General features: G+C 40.8%; 1 protein-coding gene across 4 annotated transcripts in view; it reads left to right on the forward strand.

The window, feature by feature from the left end:
• The window catches only part of LOC139531480 (nuclear receptor coactivator 2-like), a 192283-nt gene that overhangs the window by 81605 nt on the left and 94493 nt on the right, over window positions 1-16185 (forward strand). For all 4 annotated transcript variants that reach the window (XM_071327957.1, XM_071327959.1, XM_071327960.1 and 1 more), the window contains 2 exons: window positions 5650-5760; window positions 11041-11213. In XM_071327957.1, coding sequence (XP_071184058.1) covers window positions 5669-5760; window positions 11041-11213 — 265 coding nt within the window. In that variant the 5' untranslated portion in view covers window positions 5650-5668. The remainder of the gene's footprint in view (window positions 1-5649; window positions 5761-11040; window positions 11214-16185) is intronic.

The raw sequence follows: 16185 nt of genomic DNA on the forward strand, positions 1-16185 counted from the left end.
ATTACCTAGCAGACAGTAACCTCCCAGTCGTATTACCTAGCAGACAGTAACCTCCCAGTCGTATTACCTAGCAGCAGACAGTAACCTCCCAGTCGTATTACCTAGCAGACAGTAACCTCCCGGTCGTATTACCTAGCAGACAGTAACCTCCCAGTCCTATTACCTAGCAGCAGACAGTAACCTCCCAGTCGTATTACCTAGCAGCAGACAGTAACCTCCCAGTCGTATTACCTAGCAGCAGACAGTAACCTCCCAGTCGTATTACCTAGCAGACAGTAACCTCCCAGTCGTATTACCTAGCAGCAGACAGTAACCTCCCAGTCGATTATATACCTAGCAGCAGACAGTAACCTCCCAGTCGTATTACCTAGCAGCAGACAGTAACCTCCCAGTCGTATTACCTAGCAGCAGACAGTAACCTCCCAGTCGTATTACCTAGCAGCAGACAGTAACCTCCCAGTCATATTACCTAGCAGCAGACAGTAACCTCCCAGTCGTATTACCTAGCAGCAGACAGTAACCTCCCAGTCGTATTACCTAGCAGCAGACAGTAACCTCCCAGTCGTATTACCTAGCAGCAGACAGTAACCTCCCAGTCGTATTACCTAGCAGCAGACAGTAACCTCCCAGTCGTATTACCTAGCAGCAGACAGTAACCTCCCAGTCATATTACCTAGCAGCAGACAGTAACCTCCCAGTCGTATTACCTAGCAGCAGACAGTAACCTCCCAGTCGTATTACCTAGCCCAGACTCCATTACACACCACATCTTGCTGCTGGCTGGTTATTAAAAAATACATCAGCTGTCAATAATAATTGCTAATAGAATCAGTAAGGTCAAGGCCTGCGGACACGACACTCAGACCAGTGGTGGGAGGCAGGGCTGTTCAACGTCAGTCCTGGAGGGCCACTTCTGGTTTTCATCCTCTCCTAATGATGGACTACATCAGACCTGGGACACCAGAGTGCAATTAACTACCAGGTAGAAACAAAAAACAGAAGTGTTTGGGCCCTCCTGGACCGGCGTTGAACAGCGCTGCTTAGACTAGTATAGCTTTGCCTGTCACCTTAGATCACAGGTGTCAAACTCATTCCACGGGGGGCCGAATGTCTGCGGGTTTTCGCTCCTCCCTTGTACTTGATTGATGAATTAACATCACTAATTAGTTAGGAACTCCCCACACCTGGTTGTCTAGGGCTTTATTGAAAGGAAAAACCAAAAACCTGCAGACACTAGGCCCTCCGTGGAATGAAGGGGGGCACTTATTGAGGGGACAATGTTACAGAGAGATTCTGAAATAAAGTTTAAGGTTTAACACTTTGTAAAGGAAGAGTGTTTAGAAACTCATTCAACAAACTGTCTCACTCTCTCCTCAGTCAACAAACTGTCTCACTCTCTCCTCAGTCAACAAACTGTCTCACTCTCTCCTCAGTCAACAAACTGTCTCACTCTCTCCTCAGTCAACAAACTGTCCCACTCTCTCCTCAGTCAACAAACTGTCTCACTCTCTCCTCAGTCAACAAACGGTCTCACTCTCTCCTCAGTCAACAAACTGTCTCACTCTCTCCTCAGTCAACAAACTGTTTCACTCTCTCCTCAGTCAACAAACTGTCTCACTCTCTCCTCAGTCAACAAACTGTCTCACTCTCTCCTCAGTCAACAAACTGTCTCACTCTCTCCTCAGTCAACAAACTGGCTCACTCTCTCCTCAGTCAACAAACTGGCTCACTCTCTCCTCAGTCAACAAACTGTCTCACTCTCCTCAGTCGACAAACTGGCTCACTCTCTCCTCAGTCAACAAACTGGCTCACTCTCTCCTCAGTCAACAAACTGTCTCACTCTCTCCTCAGTCAACAAACTGTCTCACTCTCTCCTCAGTCAACAAACTGTCTCACTCTCTCCTCAGTCAACAAACTGTCTCACTCTCTCCTCAGTCAACAAACTGTCTCACTCTCTCCTCAGTCGACAAACTGTCTCACTCTCCTCAGTCAACAAACTGTCTCACTCTCTCCTCAGTCAACAAACTGTCTCACTCTCTCCTCAGTCAACAAACTGGCTCACTCTCTCCTCAGTCAACAAACTGGCTCACTCTCTCAGTCAACAAACTGGCTCACTCTCTCCTCAGTCAACAAACTGTCTCACTCTCCTCAGTCGACAAACTGGCTCACTCCCTCAGTCGACAAACTGGCTCACTCCCTCAGTCGACAAACTGGCTCACTCTCTCCTCAGTCGACAAACTGTCTCACTCTCTCCTCAGTCAACAAACTGTCTCACTCTCTCCTCAGTCAACAAACTGTCTCACTCTCTCCTCAGTCAACAAACTGTCTCACTCTCTCCTCAGTCAACAAACTGTCTCACTCTCTCCTCAGTCAACAAACTGTCTCACTCTCTCCTCAGTCAACAAACTGTTTCACTCTCTCCTCAGTCAACAAACTGTCTCACTCTCTCCTCAGTCAACAAACCGTCTCACTCTCTCTTCAGTCAACAAACTGTCTCACTCTCTCCTCAGTCAACAAACTGTCTCACTCTCTCCTCAGTCAACAAACTGTCTCACTCTCTCCTCAGTCAACAAACTGTCTCACTCTCTCCTCAGTCAACAAACTGGCTCACTCTCCTCAGTCAACAAACTGGCTCACTCTCCTCAGTCAACAAACTGGCTCACTCTCTCCTCAGTCAACAAACTGGCTCACTCTCTCCTCAGTCAACAAACTGTCTCACTCTCCTCAGTCAACAAACTGGCTCACTCCCTCAGTCAACAAACTGGCTCACTCTCTTCTCAGTCAACAAACTGGCTCACTCTCTCCTCAGTCAACAAACTGGCTCACTCTCTTCTCAGTCAACAAACTGGCTCACTCTCTCCTCAGTCAACAAACTGGCTCACTCTCTCCTCAGTCAACAAACTGGCTCACTCTCTCCTCAGTCAACAAACTGGCTCACTCTCTTCTCAGTCAACAAACTGTCTCACTCTCTCCTCAGTCAACAAACTGTCTCACTTTCGTCACTGTAGCTGAGCACACCGTTTTTGGGGTGAGTGGGGAGCTCTCTCACTGTCTCCCCCGTCTCTTCATCTCTCTTTTCGTCTCGTTCTCTTTCACCGCTCTCGTTTCGGTCTCTCTAGGGAGAGAGGCACCATCAGAAGGAAACGATTGAATCTGTTTCTCCGCTCCACTTTCACTCGTTCCTCCTGCGTTGGATCAACCAGTGTCGCCAGCGTCGGGGCACATCTGAACGTGTGTGTCTGTGTAAAGCACCTCATAGCCCAATAGCCAGTTCACTTGGTGATGAGCCCAAGATTCTCCTACCCTTTGGAGTTCAGACTACCCCCATAATTGATCACTGGTGTTATCTGCCACTTGTCCGATGTTGTCTTGCTATATCTCTAAACTCTGTTCTGTTTGTGATACAGCGCATTTGGAAAGTATTCAGACCCCTTGACTTTTTCCAATTTTACAGTACAGCCTTATTCTAAAATGGATATATTAGTTCTGTTTTTTTCTCATCAATCTACACACAATACCCCATAATGACAAAGCAAAACAAGTTTTTAGAAATGTTTGCAAATGTATAAAATAAAAATAAAACGGAAATATCGAATTTACATAAGTATTCAGACCCTTTGCTCAGTACTTTGTTGATGCACCTTTGGCAGCGATTACAGCCTCAAGTCTTCTTGGGTATGACGCTACAAGCTTGGCAAACCTGTTTTTTGGGGAGTTTCTCCCATTCTTCTCTGCAGATCCTCTCAAGCTCTGTCAGGTTGGATGGGGTGTCGCTGCACAGCTATTTTCTTGCGTTCATTGCACGCAGAGTTAGGGTATATGCAACAGTTTGGGCCGCCTGGCTCGTTGCGAACTAATTTGCCAAAATTTTACGTAATTATGACATAACATTGAAGGTTGTGCAATGTAACAGGAATATTTAGACTTATGGATGCCACCCGTTAGATAAAATACGGAAATTATTCCGTATTTCACTGAAAGAATAAATGTTTTATTTTCGAGATGATAGTTTCCGGATTCGACCATATTAATGACCTAAGGCTCGTATTTCTGTGTGTTATTATGTTATAATTAAGTCTATGATTTGATATTTGATTGAGCGGTCTGACTGAGCGGTGGTAGGCAGCAGCATGCTCGTAAGCATTCATTCAAACAGCAAATTTGTGCGTTTTGCCAGCAGCTTTTCGCAATGCTCTAAGCCTATCAACTCCCAAGATTAGGCTGGTGTAACCGATGTGAAATGGCTAGCTAGTTAGCGGGGTGGGCGCTAATAGCGTTTCAAACGTCACTCGCTCTGAGACTTGGAGTAGTTGTTCCCCTTGCTCTGCATGAGTAACGCTGCTTCGAGGGTGGCTGTTGTCGATGTGTTCCTGGTTCGAGGAGAGGGACGGAAGCTATACTGTTACACTGGCAATACTAAAGTGCTTATAAGAACATCCAATAGTCAAAGGTATATGAAATACAAATTCTATAGAGAGAAATAGTCCTATAATTCCTATAATAACTACAATCTAAAACTTCTTACCTGGGAATATTGAAAACTCATGTTAAAAGGAACCACCAACTTTCATATGTTCTCATGTTCTGAGCAAGGAACTTAAACGTTAGCTTTCTTACATGGCACATATTGCACTTTTACTTTCTTCTCCAACACTTTGTTTTTGCATTATTTAAACCAAATTGAACATGTTTCATTATTTATTTGAGGCTAAATTGATTTTATTGATGTATTATATTAAGTTAAAATAAGTGTTAATTCAGTATTGTTGTAATTGTAATTATTACAAATAAATAAATAAAAAATAGTCAGATTATCGGTATTGGCTTTTTTTGGTCATCCAATAATCGGTATCGGCGTTGAAAAATCATAATCGGTCGACCTCTACTCCAGAGATGTTTGATCAGGTTCAAGTCAGGGCTCTGGACATTCAGAGACTTGTCCCGAAGCCACCCCAGTGTTGTCTTGGCTGTGTGCTTAGGGTCGTTGTCCTGTTGGAAGGTGAACCTTCGCCCCAGTCTGAGGTTCTGAGTCCTCTGGAGCAGTTAAAAAAAAAAATCAAGGATCTCTCTGTACTTATCTCCGTTCATCTTTCCTTCGCTCCTGACTAGTTTCCCAGTCCATGCCGCTGAAAAACATCCCCACAGCATGATGCCGCCACCACCATGCTTTTCTGTAGGGATGGTGCCAGGTTTCCTCCAGACGTGACGCTTGGCATTCAAGCCAAAGAGTTACATTTTGGTTTCATCAGACCAGACAATCTTGTTTCTCATGGTCGGAGTCATTTAGGTGCCTTCTGGCAAACTCCAAGCGGGTTATCATGTGCCTTTTTACTGATGAGTGGCTTCCTTCTGGCCACTCTACCATAAAGAACTGATTGGTGGAGTGATGCAGAGATGGTTGTCCTTCTGGAAGGTTCTCTCATCTCCACAGGTCATCTCCCTGACCAAGGCCCTTCTCCCCCGATTGCTCAGTTTGGCCAGGCAGCCAGCTCTAGGAAGAGTCTTGGTGGTTCCAAACTTCTTTCATTTAAGAATGATGGAGGTCACTGTGTTCTTATGGACCTTCAATGCTGCAGAAATGTTTTGGTACCCTTCCCCAGATCTGTGTGAAATAAGTCTAAACTCTGTTCTGTGTGTTCCCTGTAACAGACGCTGATATGCAGTGAGGATGAGTGGCGTTGGTGAAAACCCCTCGAACCCTGCTGCCAGGGCCGAGTCGCGGAAACGCAAAGAATGTTCCTCTGACCTGCTGGGTCCCAGGTAGGAACAGCTGTCTTTACTATGCTAAATCTACTAAACTCTACTTTACTTTACACTACAATATAAACTCTACTAAACTTTACTTTACTATGCTAAATCTACTAAACTCTACTTTACTTTACACTACAATATAAACTCTACTAAACTTTACTTTACTATGCTAAATCTACTAAACTCTACTTAACTTTACACTACAATATAAACTCTACTAAACTTTACTTTACTATGCTAAATCTACTAAACTCTACACTACAATATAAACTCTACTAAACTTTACTTTACTATGCTAAATCTACTAAACTCTACTTTACTTTACACTACAATATAAACTCTACTAAACTTTACTTTACTATGCTAAATCTACTAAACTCTACTTAACTTTACACTACAATATAAACTCTACTAAACTTTACTTTACTATGCTAAATCTACTAAACTCTACTTAACTTTACACTACAATATAAACTCTACTAAACTTTACTTTACTATGCTAAATCTACTAAACTCTACTTTACTTTACACTACAATATAAACTCTACTAAACTTTACTTTACTATGCTAAATCTACTAAACTCTACTTTACTTTACACTACAATATAAACTCTACTAAACTTTACTTTACTATGCTAAATCTACTAAACTCTACTTTACTTTACACTACAATATAAACTCTACTAAACTTTACTTTACTATGCTAAATCTACTAAACTCTACTTTACTTTACACTACAATATAAACTCTACTAAACTTTACTTTACTATGCTAAATCTACTAAACTCTACTTTACTTTACACTACAATATAAACTCTACTAAACTTTACTTTACTATACTAAACTCTACTTTAATATACTATACTACACTCTACTTTAATATACTATACGTGACTCTACTAAACTCTACTATACTAAACTCTACTAGACTATACTAAACTCGACTTTAATATACTATACAAAACTCTACTAAACTAAACTATACGTGACTATAATCTACTAAACTATACTATACTAAACTCTACTCTACGATACTAAACTTTACTCTGCTATGCTAAACTTTTCTTGACTCTACTAAAATCTACTATACTAAACCATACTATACTAAACTCTACTATACTAAACTATACTATACTAAACTCTACTATACTAAACTATACTATACTACACTCTACTTGACTATACTCTGCTATACTTGACTACTCTACTAAATGTTACTATACTAAACTCTACTCTGCTACACTAAACTCTACTTGGCAATAGTAAACTATTCTTAACTATACTCTACTATACTAAACTCTCCTATACTAAACTATCCTATGCTAAACTTTACTAAACTCTACTATACTAAACTCTACTATACTAGGCTTTACTATTCTAAACTCTGTTACTATACTAAACTCTACTTTAATATACTATACTAAACTCTACTTGACTATACTCTACTAATATTTACTATACTCTACTCTACTAAACTCTACTTGGCAATACTAAACTATTCTAACATGTACTCTACTATACTAAATTATACTATACTAAGCTCTACTATACTACGCTTTACTATTCTAAACTCTATGTTACTACACTAAACTCAACTTTACTATACTAAACTCTACTATACTGAACTCTACTTGGCTATACTATACTAAACTCTACTTTAATAGCGTATACTATACTAAACTCTACTATACTCTACTTTAATATCGTATACTATACTAAACTCTACTATACTAAACTCTACTTACCTATACTCTACTAATCTTTACTATACTCTGCTCTACTCTACTAAACTCTACTTGACTATTCTTTACTATACTCTACTCTACTCTACTAAACTCTATTTGACAATAATAAACTATTCTAAACTGTACTCTACTGAACTCTACTTTAATATACTCTACTAAACTTTGCTATACTAAACTCTACTCTACTAAACTCTACGTGGCAATAGTAAACTATTCTTAACTATACTCTACTATACTAAACTCTACTCTACAAAACTCTACTATACTAAACTATCCTAAACTCTACTTTACGATACTAAACTCTACTAAACCCTCCTATACTAAACTTTACTATACTAAAGTATACTATACTAAACTCTACTTGACTATACTCTATTAAGCTCTACTAGACTAAACTCTACTAGACTATACTTTACAATTCTGAACTCTACTGTGCTAGACTCTACTATACTAAACTCCTAAACTCTACTTTACGATACTAAACTATACTATACTAAACTCTCCTAAACTCCATTTTACTTTTCTAAACTCTACTATACTGAACTCTACTTGACTATACTCTACTAAGCTCTACTCTACTAAGCTCTACTAGACTATACTAAACTCTACTTTAATATACTATACTAAAGTATACTTTAATATACTCTACTAAACTCTACTATACTAAACTCTACTAGACTATACCAAACTCTACTTTAATATATTATACTAAAGTATACTATACTAAACTCTACTATACTAAACTCTACTAAGCTCTACTCTGCCAAGCTCTACTAGACTAAACTCTACTAGACTATACTAAACTCTACTATACTAAACTCTACTTTAATATACTATACTAAACTTTACTATACTAAACTCTACTAGACTATACTAAACTCTACTTTAATATACTCTACTAAACTCTACCTGACTATACTATACTAAACTCTACTTGACTATACTATACTAAACTCTACTTGACTATACTCTACTAAACTCTACTTTAATATACTATACTATACTCTACTTGCCAATACTAAACTATTTTCAACTGTACTCTACTGTACTAAACTCTACTAAACTATACTAAACTCTACTATGCTAAACTCTGCTAGACTCTACTATACTAAACTCTAATGTACTAAACTCTACGATACTAAACTCTACTTTACGAAATTAAACTCTACTAAACTAAACGGAACTCTACTCTACCATACCAAACTCAACTAAACTACTTTGCTCTTAATCTAACTTTCTATAGGCAACTCAAAAGCTAGTGACTGAACACTGCTCCAAGTCTGCACAGTACCTTCAGGATGCTATAGGCCTGCTAGTGGAGTTATAAACTACTTAGCATAAGCCTAACCTTATGTAAGAGAAATACCTGATTATTTAACTAAACGTACAGTTAAATAAGGCTGACTGGCTGACTCGGCTGACCGACTGGCTGGCTGACTCAGCTGACCGACTGGCTGGCTGTCTCGGCTGACCGACTGGCTGGTTGACTCGGCTGACCGACTGGCTGGCTGACTCGGCTGACCGACTGGCTGGCTGACTCGGCTGACCGACTGGCTGGCTGTCTCGGCTGACCGACTGGCTGGTTGACTCGGCTGACCGACTGGCTGGTTGACTCGGCTGACCGACTGGCTGGCTGACTCGGCTGACCGACTGGCTGGCTGACTCGGCTGACCGACTGGCTGGTTGACTCGGCTGACCGACTGGCTGGCTGTCTCGGCTGACCAACTGGCTGGCTGACTCGGCTGACCGACTGGCTGGCTGACTCGGCTGACCGACTGGCTGGCTGACTCGGCTGACCGACTGGCTGGCTGACTCGACTGGCCGGCTGACTCGGCTGACCGACTGGCTGGCTGACTCGGCTGACAGACTGGCTGGCTGACTCGGCTGACCGACTGGCTGGCTGACTCGGCTGACCAACTGGCTGGCTGACTCGGCTGACCAACTGGCTGGCTGACTCGGCTGACCGACTGGCTGGCTGATCATGATTATGATGGTTGCCAACTCTATAGTTCTGTCATAATTTTAACTCTGGTAAGACACCTGTCTACTGCGTCCTAAGCATTGGTGTATGAAGCAGGTGCTACCGGGTCATCAAGGCACAAACAGACTCCTAAACAGCTTCTATCCCCTGACCGTAAGACTGTTAAATAGCTAACAACTACTGCTCTCCCTCACACCTACACTGCTGCACAAATGATTATTGATTAGTTTATTACCATTACTACACTGCTGTTCACTGATTTCAGTTACCATTAGAATCTATCTATTTATCCTGCTTCTGGTCACACTTACTCCTGTTTACATGCACAGTGTATTCTGAAAGTATTCAGACCCATTGACTTATTCCACATTTTGTTATATATATATTACAGCCTTATTCTAAAATTGATTAAATCGTTTTTTCCCCTCATCAATCTACACACAATACCCCATGATGACAAATATTTATTTTTGTTGCAAATTGATATATCAATTTTACCTAAGCATTCAGACCCTTTACTCAGTACTTTGCTGAATCACCTTTGACAGCGATTACAGCCTCGAGTCTTCTTGGGTATGACGCTACAAGCTTAGCACACCTGTATTTGTGGAGTTTCTCCCATTCTTCTCTGCAGATCGTCTCAATCTCTGTCAGGTTAGATGGGGAGCGTTGCTGCACAGCTATTTTCAGATCTCTCTAGAGATGTTAAATAGGGTTCAAGTCCGGGCTCTGGCTGGGCCACTCAAGGACATTCAGAGACTTGTCCCGAAGCCACTCCTGTGTTGTCTTTGCTGTGTGCTTAGGGTCATTGTCATGTTGAAAGGTCTGAGGTCATGAGTGCTCTGGAGCAGGTTTTTTTTTTCAAGGATTTCTCTGTAGTTACTCTGTTCATCTTTTCCTCGATTCTGACTGGTCTCCCAGTCCATGCCACAGAAAACATCCCCACAGCATGATGCTGCCACCACCATGCTTCATCGTAGGGATGGTGCCAGGTTTCCTCCAGATGTGACTCTTGGCATTCAAGCCAAAGAGTTCAATCTTGCTTTCATCAGACCAGACAATCTTTTTTCTCATGGTCTGAGTCCTTTAGGTAACTTTTGGGAAACTTCAAGAGCGCTGTCATGTACCTTTTTACTACAGGTAACACCTTAGGCAGCTTTGCTCAGTTCTTTCAGTCTACAGGTAACACCTTGGACAGCTTTGCTCAGTTCTATCAGTCTACAGGTAACACCTTGGACAGCTTTGCTCAGTTCTATCAGTCTACAGGTAACACCTTGGACAGCTACGCTCAGATCTATCAGTCTACAGGTAACACCTTGGACAGCTACGCTCAGTTCTATCAGTGTGAACAGAGTCAGGAATGTGAGGCTTCTCTTCTCTGCTCTACTTTCTCTCTCTTTCTGTCTGTCTGACTCTCTGTATTTCTCCCTGTCTGTCTGACTCTCTGTATTTCTCCCTGTCTGTCTTTCTAACCGTCTCCCTCGCTCGGTCTCTCTATATATCTGTCCCTACCTCTGCCATGTCTCATGCTGCCCCCCCCCCCTTCCCTCCCTGTCTCCTCAGCCCCAAACAAAGCATCGAGAAGAGAAACCGTGAGCATGAGAACAAGTACATCGAGGAGCTGGCCGAGCTGATCTTCGCTAACTTCAACGACATCGACGACTTCAACGTCAAACCAGACAAATGTGCTATCCTGAAGGAGACTGTCAAACAGATACGGCAGATCAAAGAGCAAGGTACACTACAATACACTGCACTACACTACAATACACTACACTACAATACACTGCACTACAATACACTGCACTACACTACAATATACTGTACTGCACCACAATACGCTGCACTGCACCACAATATGCTGCACTGCACTACAATACACTGCACTACAATACACTGCACTACAATATGCTGCACTACAATATGCTGCACTACAATACACTGCACTGCACTACGATGCACTGCACTACAATACACTGCACTACAATATGCTGCACTACAATATGCTGCACTACAATACACTGCACTACAATACACTGCACTACAATACACTGCACTACAATACACTGCACTGCACTACGATGCACTGCACTACAATACACTGCACTACAATACGCTGCACTACAATATGCTGCACTACAATATGCTGCACTACAATACACTGCACTGCACTACGATGCACTGCACTACAATACACTGCACCACAATGCACTACACTGCACTACAATACACTGCACTACAATGCATTGCACTACAATACACTGCACTACACTACGCTGCACTGCACCACAATACACCGCACTGCACTACAATACGCTGCACTGCACTACAATGTGCTACACTGCACTACAATACACTGCACTACAATACACTGCACTAGAATACACTGCGCTACACCACAATACACTGCACTACAATACACTGCACTACAATACACTGCACTACACTACACTGCACTGCACTACAATACGCTGCACTACAATACAATTCACTACAATACAATGCGCTGCACTATAATACACTGTACTACAATAAACTGCACTACACTGCACTACAATACACTGCACTACAATACACTGCATTGCACTACACTGCGCCACAATACACACACTGCACTGCACCACAATACACTGAAATGCAATGCACTGCAACACAATACACTACACTACAATACACCACTACACTACAATACACTGCACCACAATACACTGCACTACAATACACTGCACTACACTACACTGCACTGCACTACAATATGCTGCACTACAATACAATGTGCTGCACTACAATACACTGTACTACAATAAACTGACCTACACTGCACTACAATACACTGCACCACAATACACTGCACTACACTGCACTACAATACAATACACTGTACTACAATAAACTGCATTACACTGCACTTCAATACACTGCACTACAATACACTGCATTGCACTACACTGCACCACAATACACACACTGCACTGCGCCACAATACACTGAAATGCAATGCACTGCACTACAATATACTGCACTACAATACACTGCACTACAATACACTGCACCACAATACACTGTACTACACTGCACTACAATACACTGTACTACACTGCACTACAATACACTGCACTACAATACACTGCACTACAATACACTGCATTGCACTACACTGCACCACAATACACACACTGCACTGCACCACAATACACTGAAATGCAATGCACTGCACTACAATATACTGCACTACAATATACTGCACTACAATTCACTGCAACACAATACACTGCACTACAATACACTGCACTGCACTACAATACACTGCACTACAATATACTGAACTACAATACACTGCGCTACAATACACTGCACTACAATACGCTGCACTACAATACACTGCACTACAATACAATGCACTGCACCACAATACACTGCACTACACTACGCTGCAATACAATACACCACAATACACTGCACTACAATATACTGCACTGCACTGCACCACAATGCACTGCACTACAATTCACCACACCACAATACACCGCACTGCAATACAATACACTGCAATACAATACACTGCACTACAATACAATGCACGACACTACACTGCACTACAATACACTGCACTACAATGCATTGCACAACAATACACATCACTACACTACGCTGCACTGCACCACAATACACTGCACTACAATACGCTGCACTGCACTACAATACGCTACACTGCACTACAATACACTGGACTTTGACTTTTTTTACTTTCTCAAATCCTCAAGTCTAGATACTGTATGTTATCTGGCTATGCTCCATGATATAGGCTGTAGGCTTGTTCATTTAGCAGACTAGATACTGTATGTTATCTGGCTATGATATAGGCTGTAGGTTTGTTCATTTAGTTGACTAGATACTGTATGTTATCTGGCTATGATATAGGCTGTAGGTTTGTTCATTTAGCAGACAAGATATGTTATCAGCCCTGTGTCATTATTTTATATTATATGATAATATATAGAATATATTTGAACTTAGCTGAATAAAATTGATATTTTTCCCCTTTCCGGAGCGAGAGTGTCTGTGTCTATGTTGAGCATAAAAGTGATCATTTGAAAAAGGTCCTATATGCTAGATTTAGAGTTAATTTGGCAACTTTAATTTTGAATTATACAAACCTTAGAATGTTTTTTATTTCATTTTTATTTCACCTTTATTTAACCAGGTCTAAACTATATACTGTAGATAGGAATTAAACTGACTCTTCACCTGTAAACTATATACTGTAGATAGGAATTACACTGACTCTTCACCTATAAACTATATACTGTAGATAGGAATTACACTGACTCTTCACCTGTAAACTATATACTGTAGATAGGAATTACGCTGACTCTTCACCTGTAAACTATATACTGTAGATAGGAATTACACTGACTCTTCACCTATAAACTATATACTGTAGATAGGAATTACACTGACTCTTCACCTGTAAACTATATACTGTAGATAGGAATTACGCTGACTCTTCACCTGTAAACTATATACTGTAGATAGGAATTACACTGACTCTTCACCTGTAAACTATATACTGTAGATAGGAATTACGCTGACTCTTCACCTGTAAACTATATACTGTAGATAGGAATTACACTGACTCTTCACCTATAAACTATATACTGTAGATAGGAATTACACTGACTCTTCACCTGTAAACTATATACTGTAGATAGGAATTACACTGACTCTTCACCTGTAAACTATATACTGTAGATAGGAATTACACTGACTCTTCACCTATAAACTATATACTGTAGATAGGAATTACACTGACTCTTCACCTGTAAACTATATACTGTAGATAGGAATTACACTGACTCTTCACCTGTAAACTATATACTGTAGATAGGAATTACACTGACTCTTCACCTGTAAACTATATACTGTAGATAGGAATTACACTGACTCTTCACCTGTAAACTATATACTGTAGATAGGAATTACACTGACTCTTCACCTATAAACTATATACTGTAGATAGGAATTACACTGACTCTTCACCTGTAAACTATATACTGTAGATAGGAATTACGCTGACTCTTCACCTGTAAACTATATACTGTAGATAGGAATTACACTGACTCTTCACCTGTAAACTATATACTGTAGATAGGAATTACGCTGACTCTTCACCTGTAAACTATATACTGTAGATAGGAATTACACTGACTCTTCACCTATAAACTATATACTGTAGATAGGAATTACACTGACTCTTCACCTGTAAACTATATACTGTAGATAGGAATTACACTGACTCTTCACCTATAAACTATATACTGTAGATAGGAATTACACTGACTCTTCACCTGTAAACTATATACTGTAGATAGGAATTACACTGACTCTTCACCTGTAAACTATATACTGTAGATAGGAATTACACTGACTCTTCACCTGTAAACTATATACTGTAGATAGGAATTACGCTGACTCTTCACCTGTAAACTATATACTGTAGATAGGAATTACACTGACTCTTCACCTGTAAACTATATACTGTAGATAGGAATTACACTGACTCTTCACCTGTAAACTATATACTGTAGATAGGAATTACACTGACTCTTCACCTGTAAACTATATACTGTAGATAGGAATTACACTGACTCTTCACCTGTAAACTATATACTGTAGATAGGAATTACACTGACTCTTCACCTGTAAACTATATACTGTAGATAGGAATTACGCTGACTCTTCACCTGTAAACTATATACTGTAGATAGGAATTACGCTGACTCTTCACCTGTAAACTATATACTGTAGATAGGAATTACACTGACTCTTCACCTATAAACTATATACTGTAGATAGGAATTACACTGACTCTTCACCTATAAACTATATACTGTAGATAGGAATTACACTGACTCTTCACCTGTAAACTATATACTGTACACTGACTCTCTCTCTCTCTGCACTCATTGGTCTCCCGGTCGCGGCCGGCTGCGACAGAGCCTGGACTCAAACCCATAATCTCTAGTGGCACAGCTAGCACTGCTATGCAGTGCCTTAGACCACTGCGCCACTCGAGAGGCCGCATTATGAAGGCACCTGTAATAAAATGTGTAATAATGTATTAGTGAGGCTAATGCTCATCTATTAACAGTACAGTGGTATGGTCTCACTGATCTAATACTGCCAGTACAGTGGTATGGTCTCACTGATCTAATACTGCCAGTATAGTGGTATGGTCTCACTGATCTAATACTGTCAGTACAGTGGTATAGCTATTTAAATTGCTACCTATGTGGCTACCCACTGCTGCTACTCTCTGTTTATTATCTCTGCATAGTCACTTTAAACTCTACCTACATGTATATATTATATATACATTGCCTCTGTACCGTTACCCCCTGTATATAGCCCCCACATTGACTCTGTACCAGTACCCCCTGTATATAGCCTCCACATTGACTCTGTACCAGTACCCCCTGTATATAGCCTCCACATTGACTCTGTACCGGTACCCCCTGTATATAGCCTCCACATTGACTCTGTACTGGTACACCCTGTATATAGCCTCCACATTGACTCTGTACCGGTACCCCCTGTATATAGTCTCCACATTGACTCTGTACCAGTACCCCCTGTATATAGCCTCCATATTGACTCTGTACCGGTACACCCTGTATATAGCCTCCACATTGACTCTGTACCGTAACA

This window comes from Salvelinus alpinus, chromosome 10 (genome assembly GCF_045679555.1).
Source record: "Salvelinus alpinus chromosome 10, SLU_Salpinus.1, whole genome shotgun sequence".
NCBI classification, from domain to species: Eukaryota; Metazoa; Chordata; class Actinopteri; order Salmoniformes; family Salmonidae; genus Salvelinus; species Salvelinus alpinus.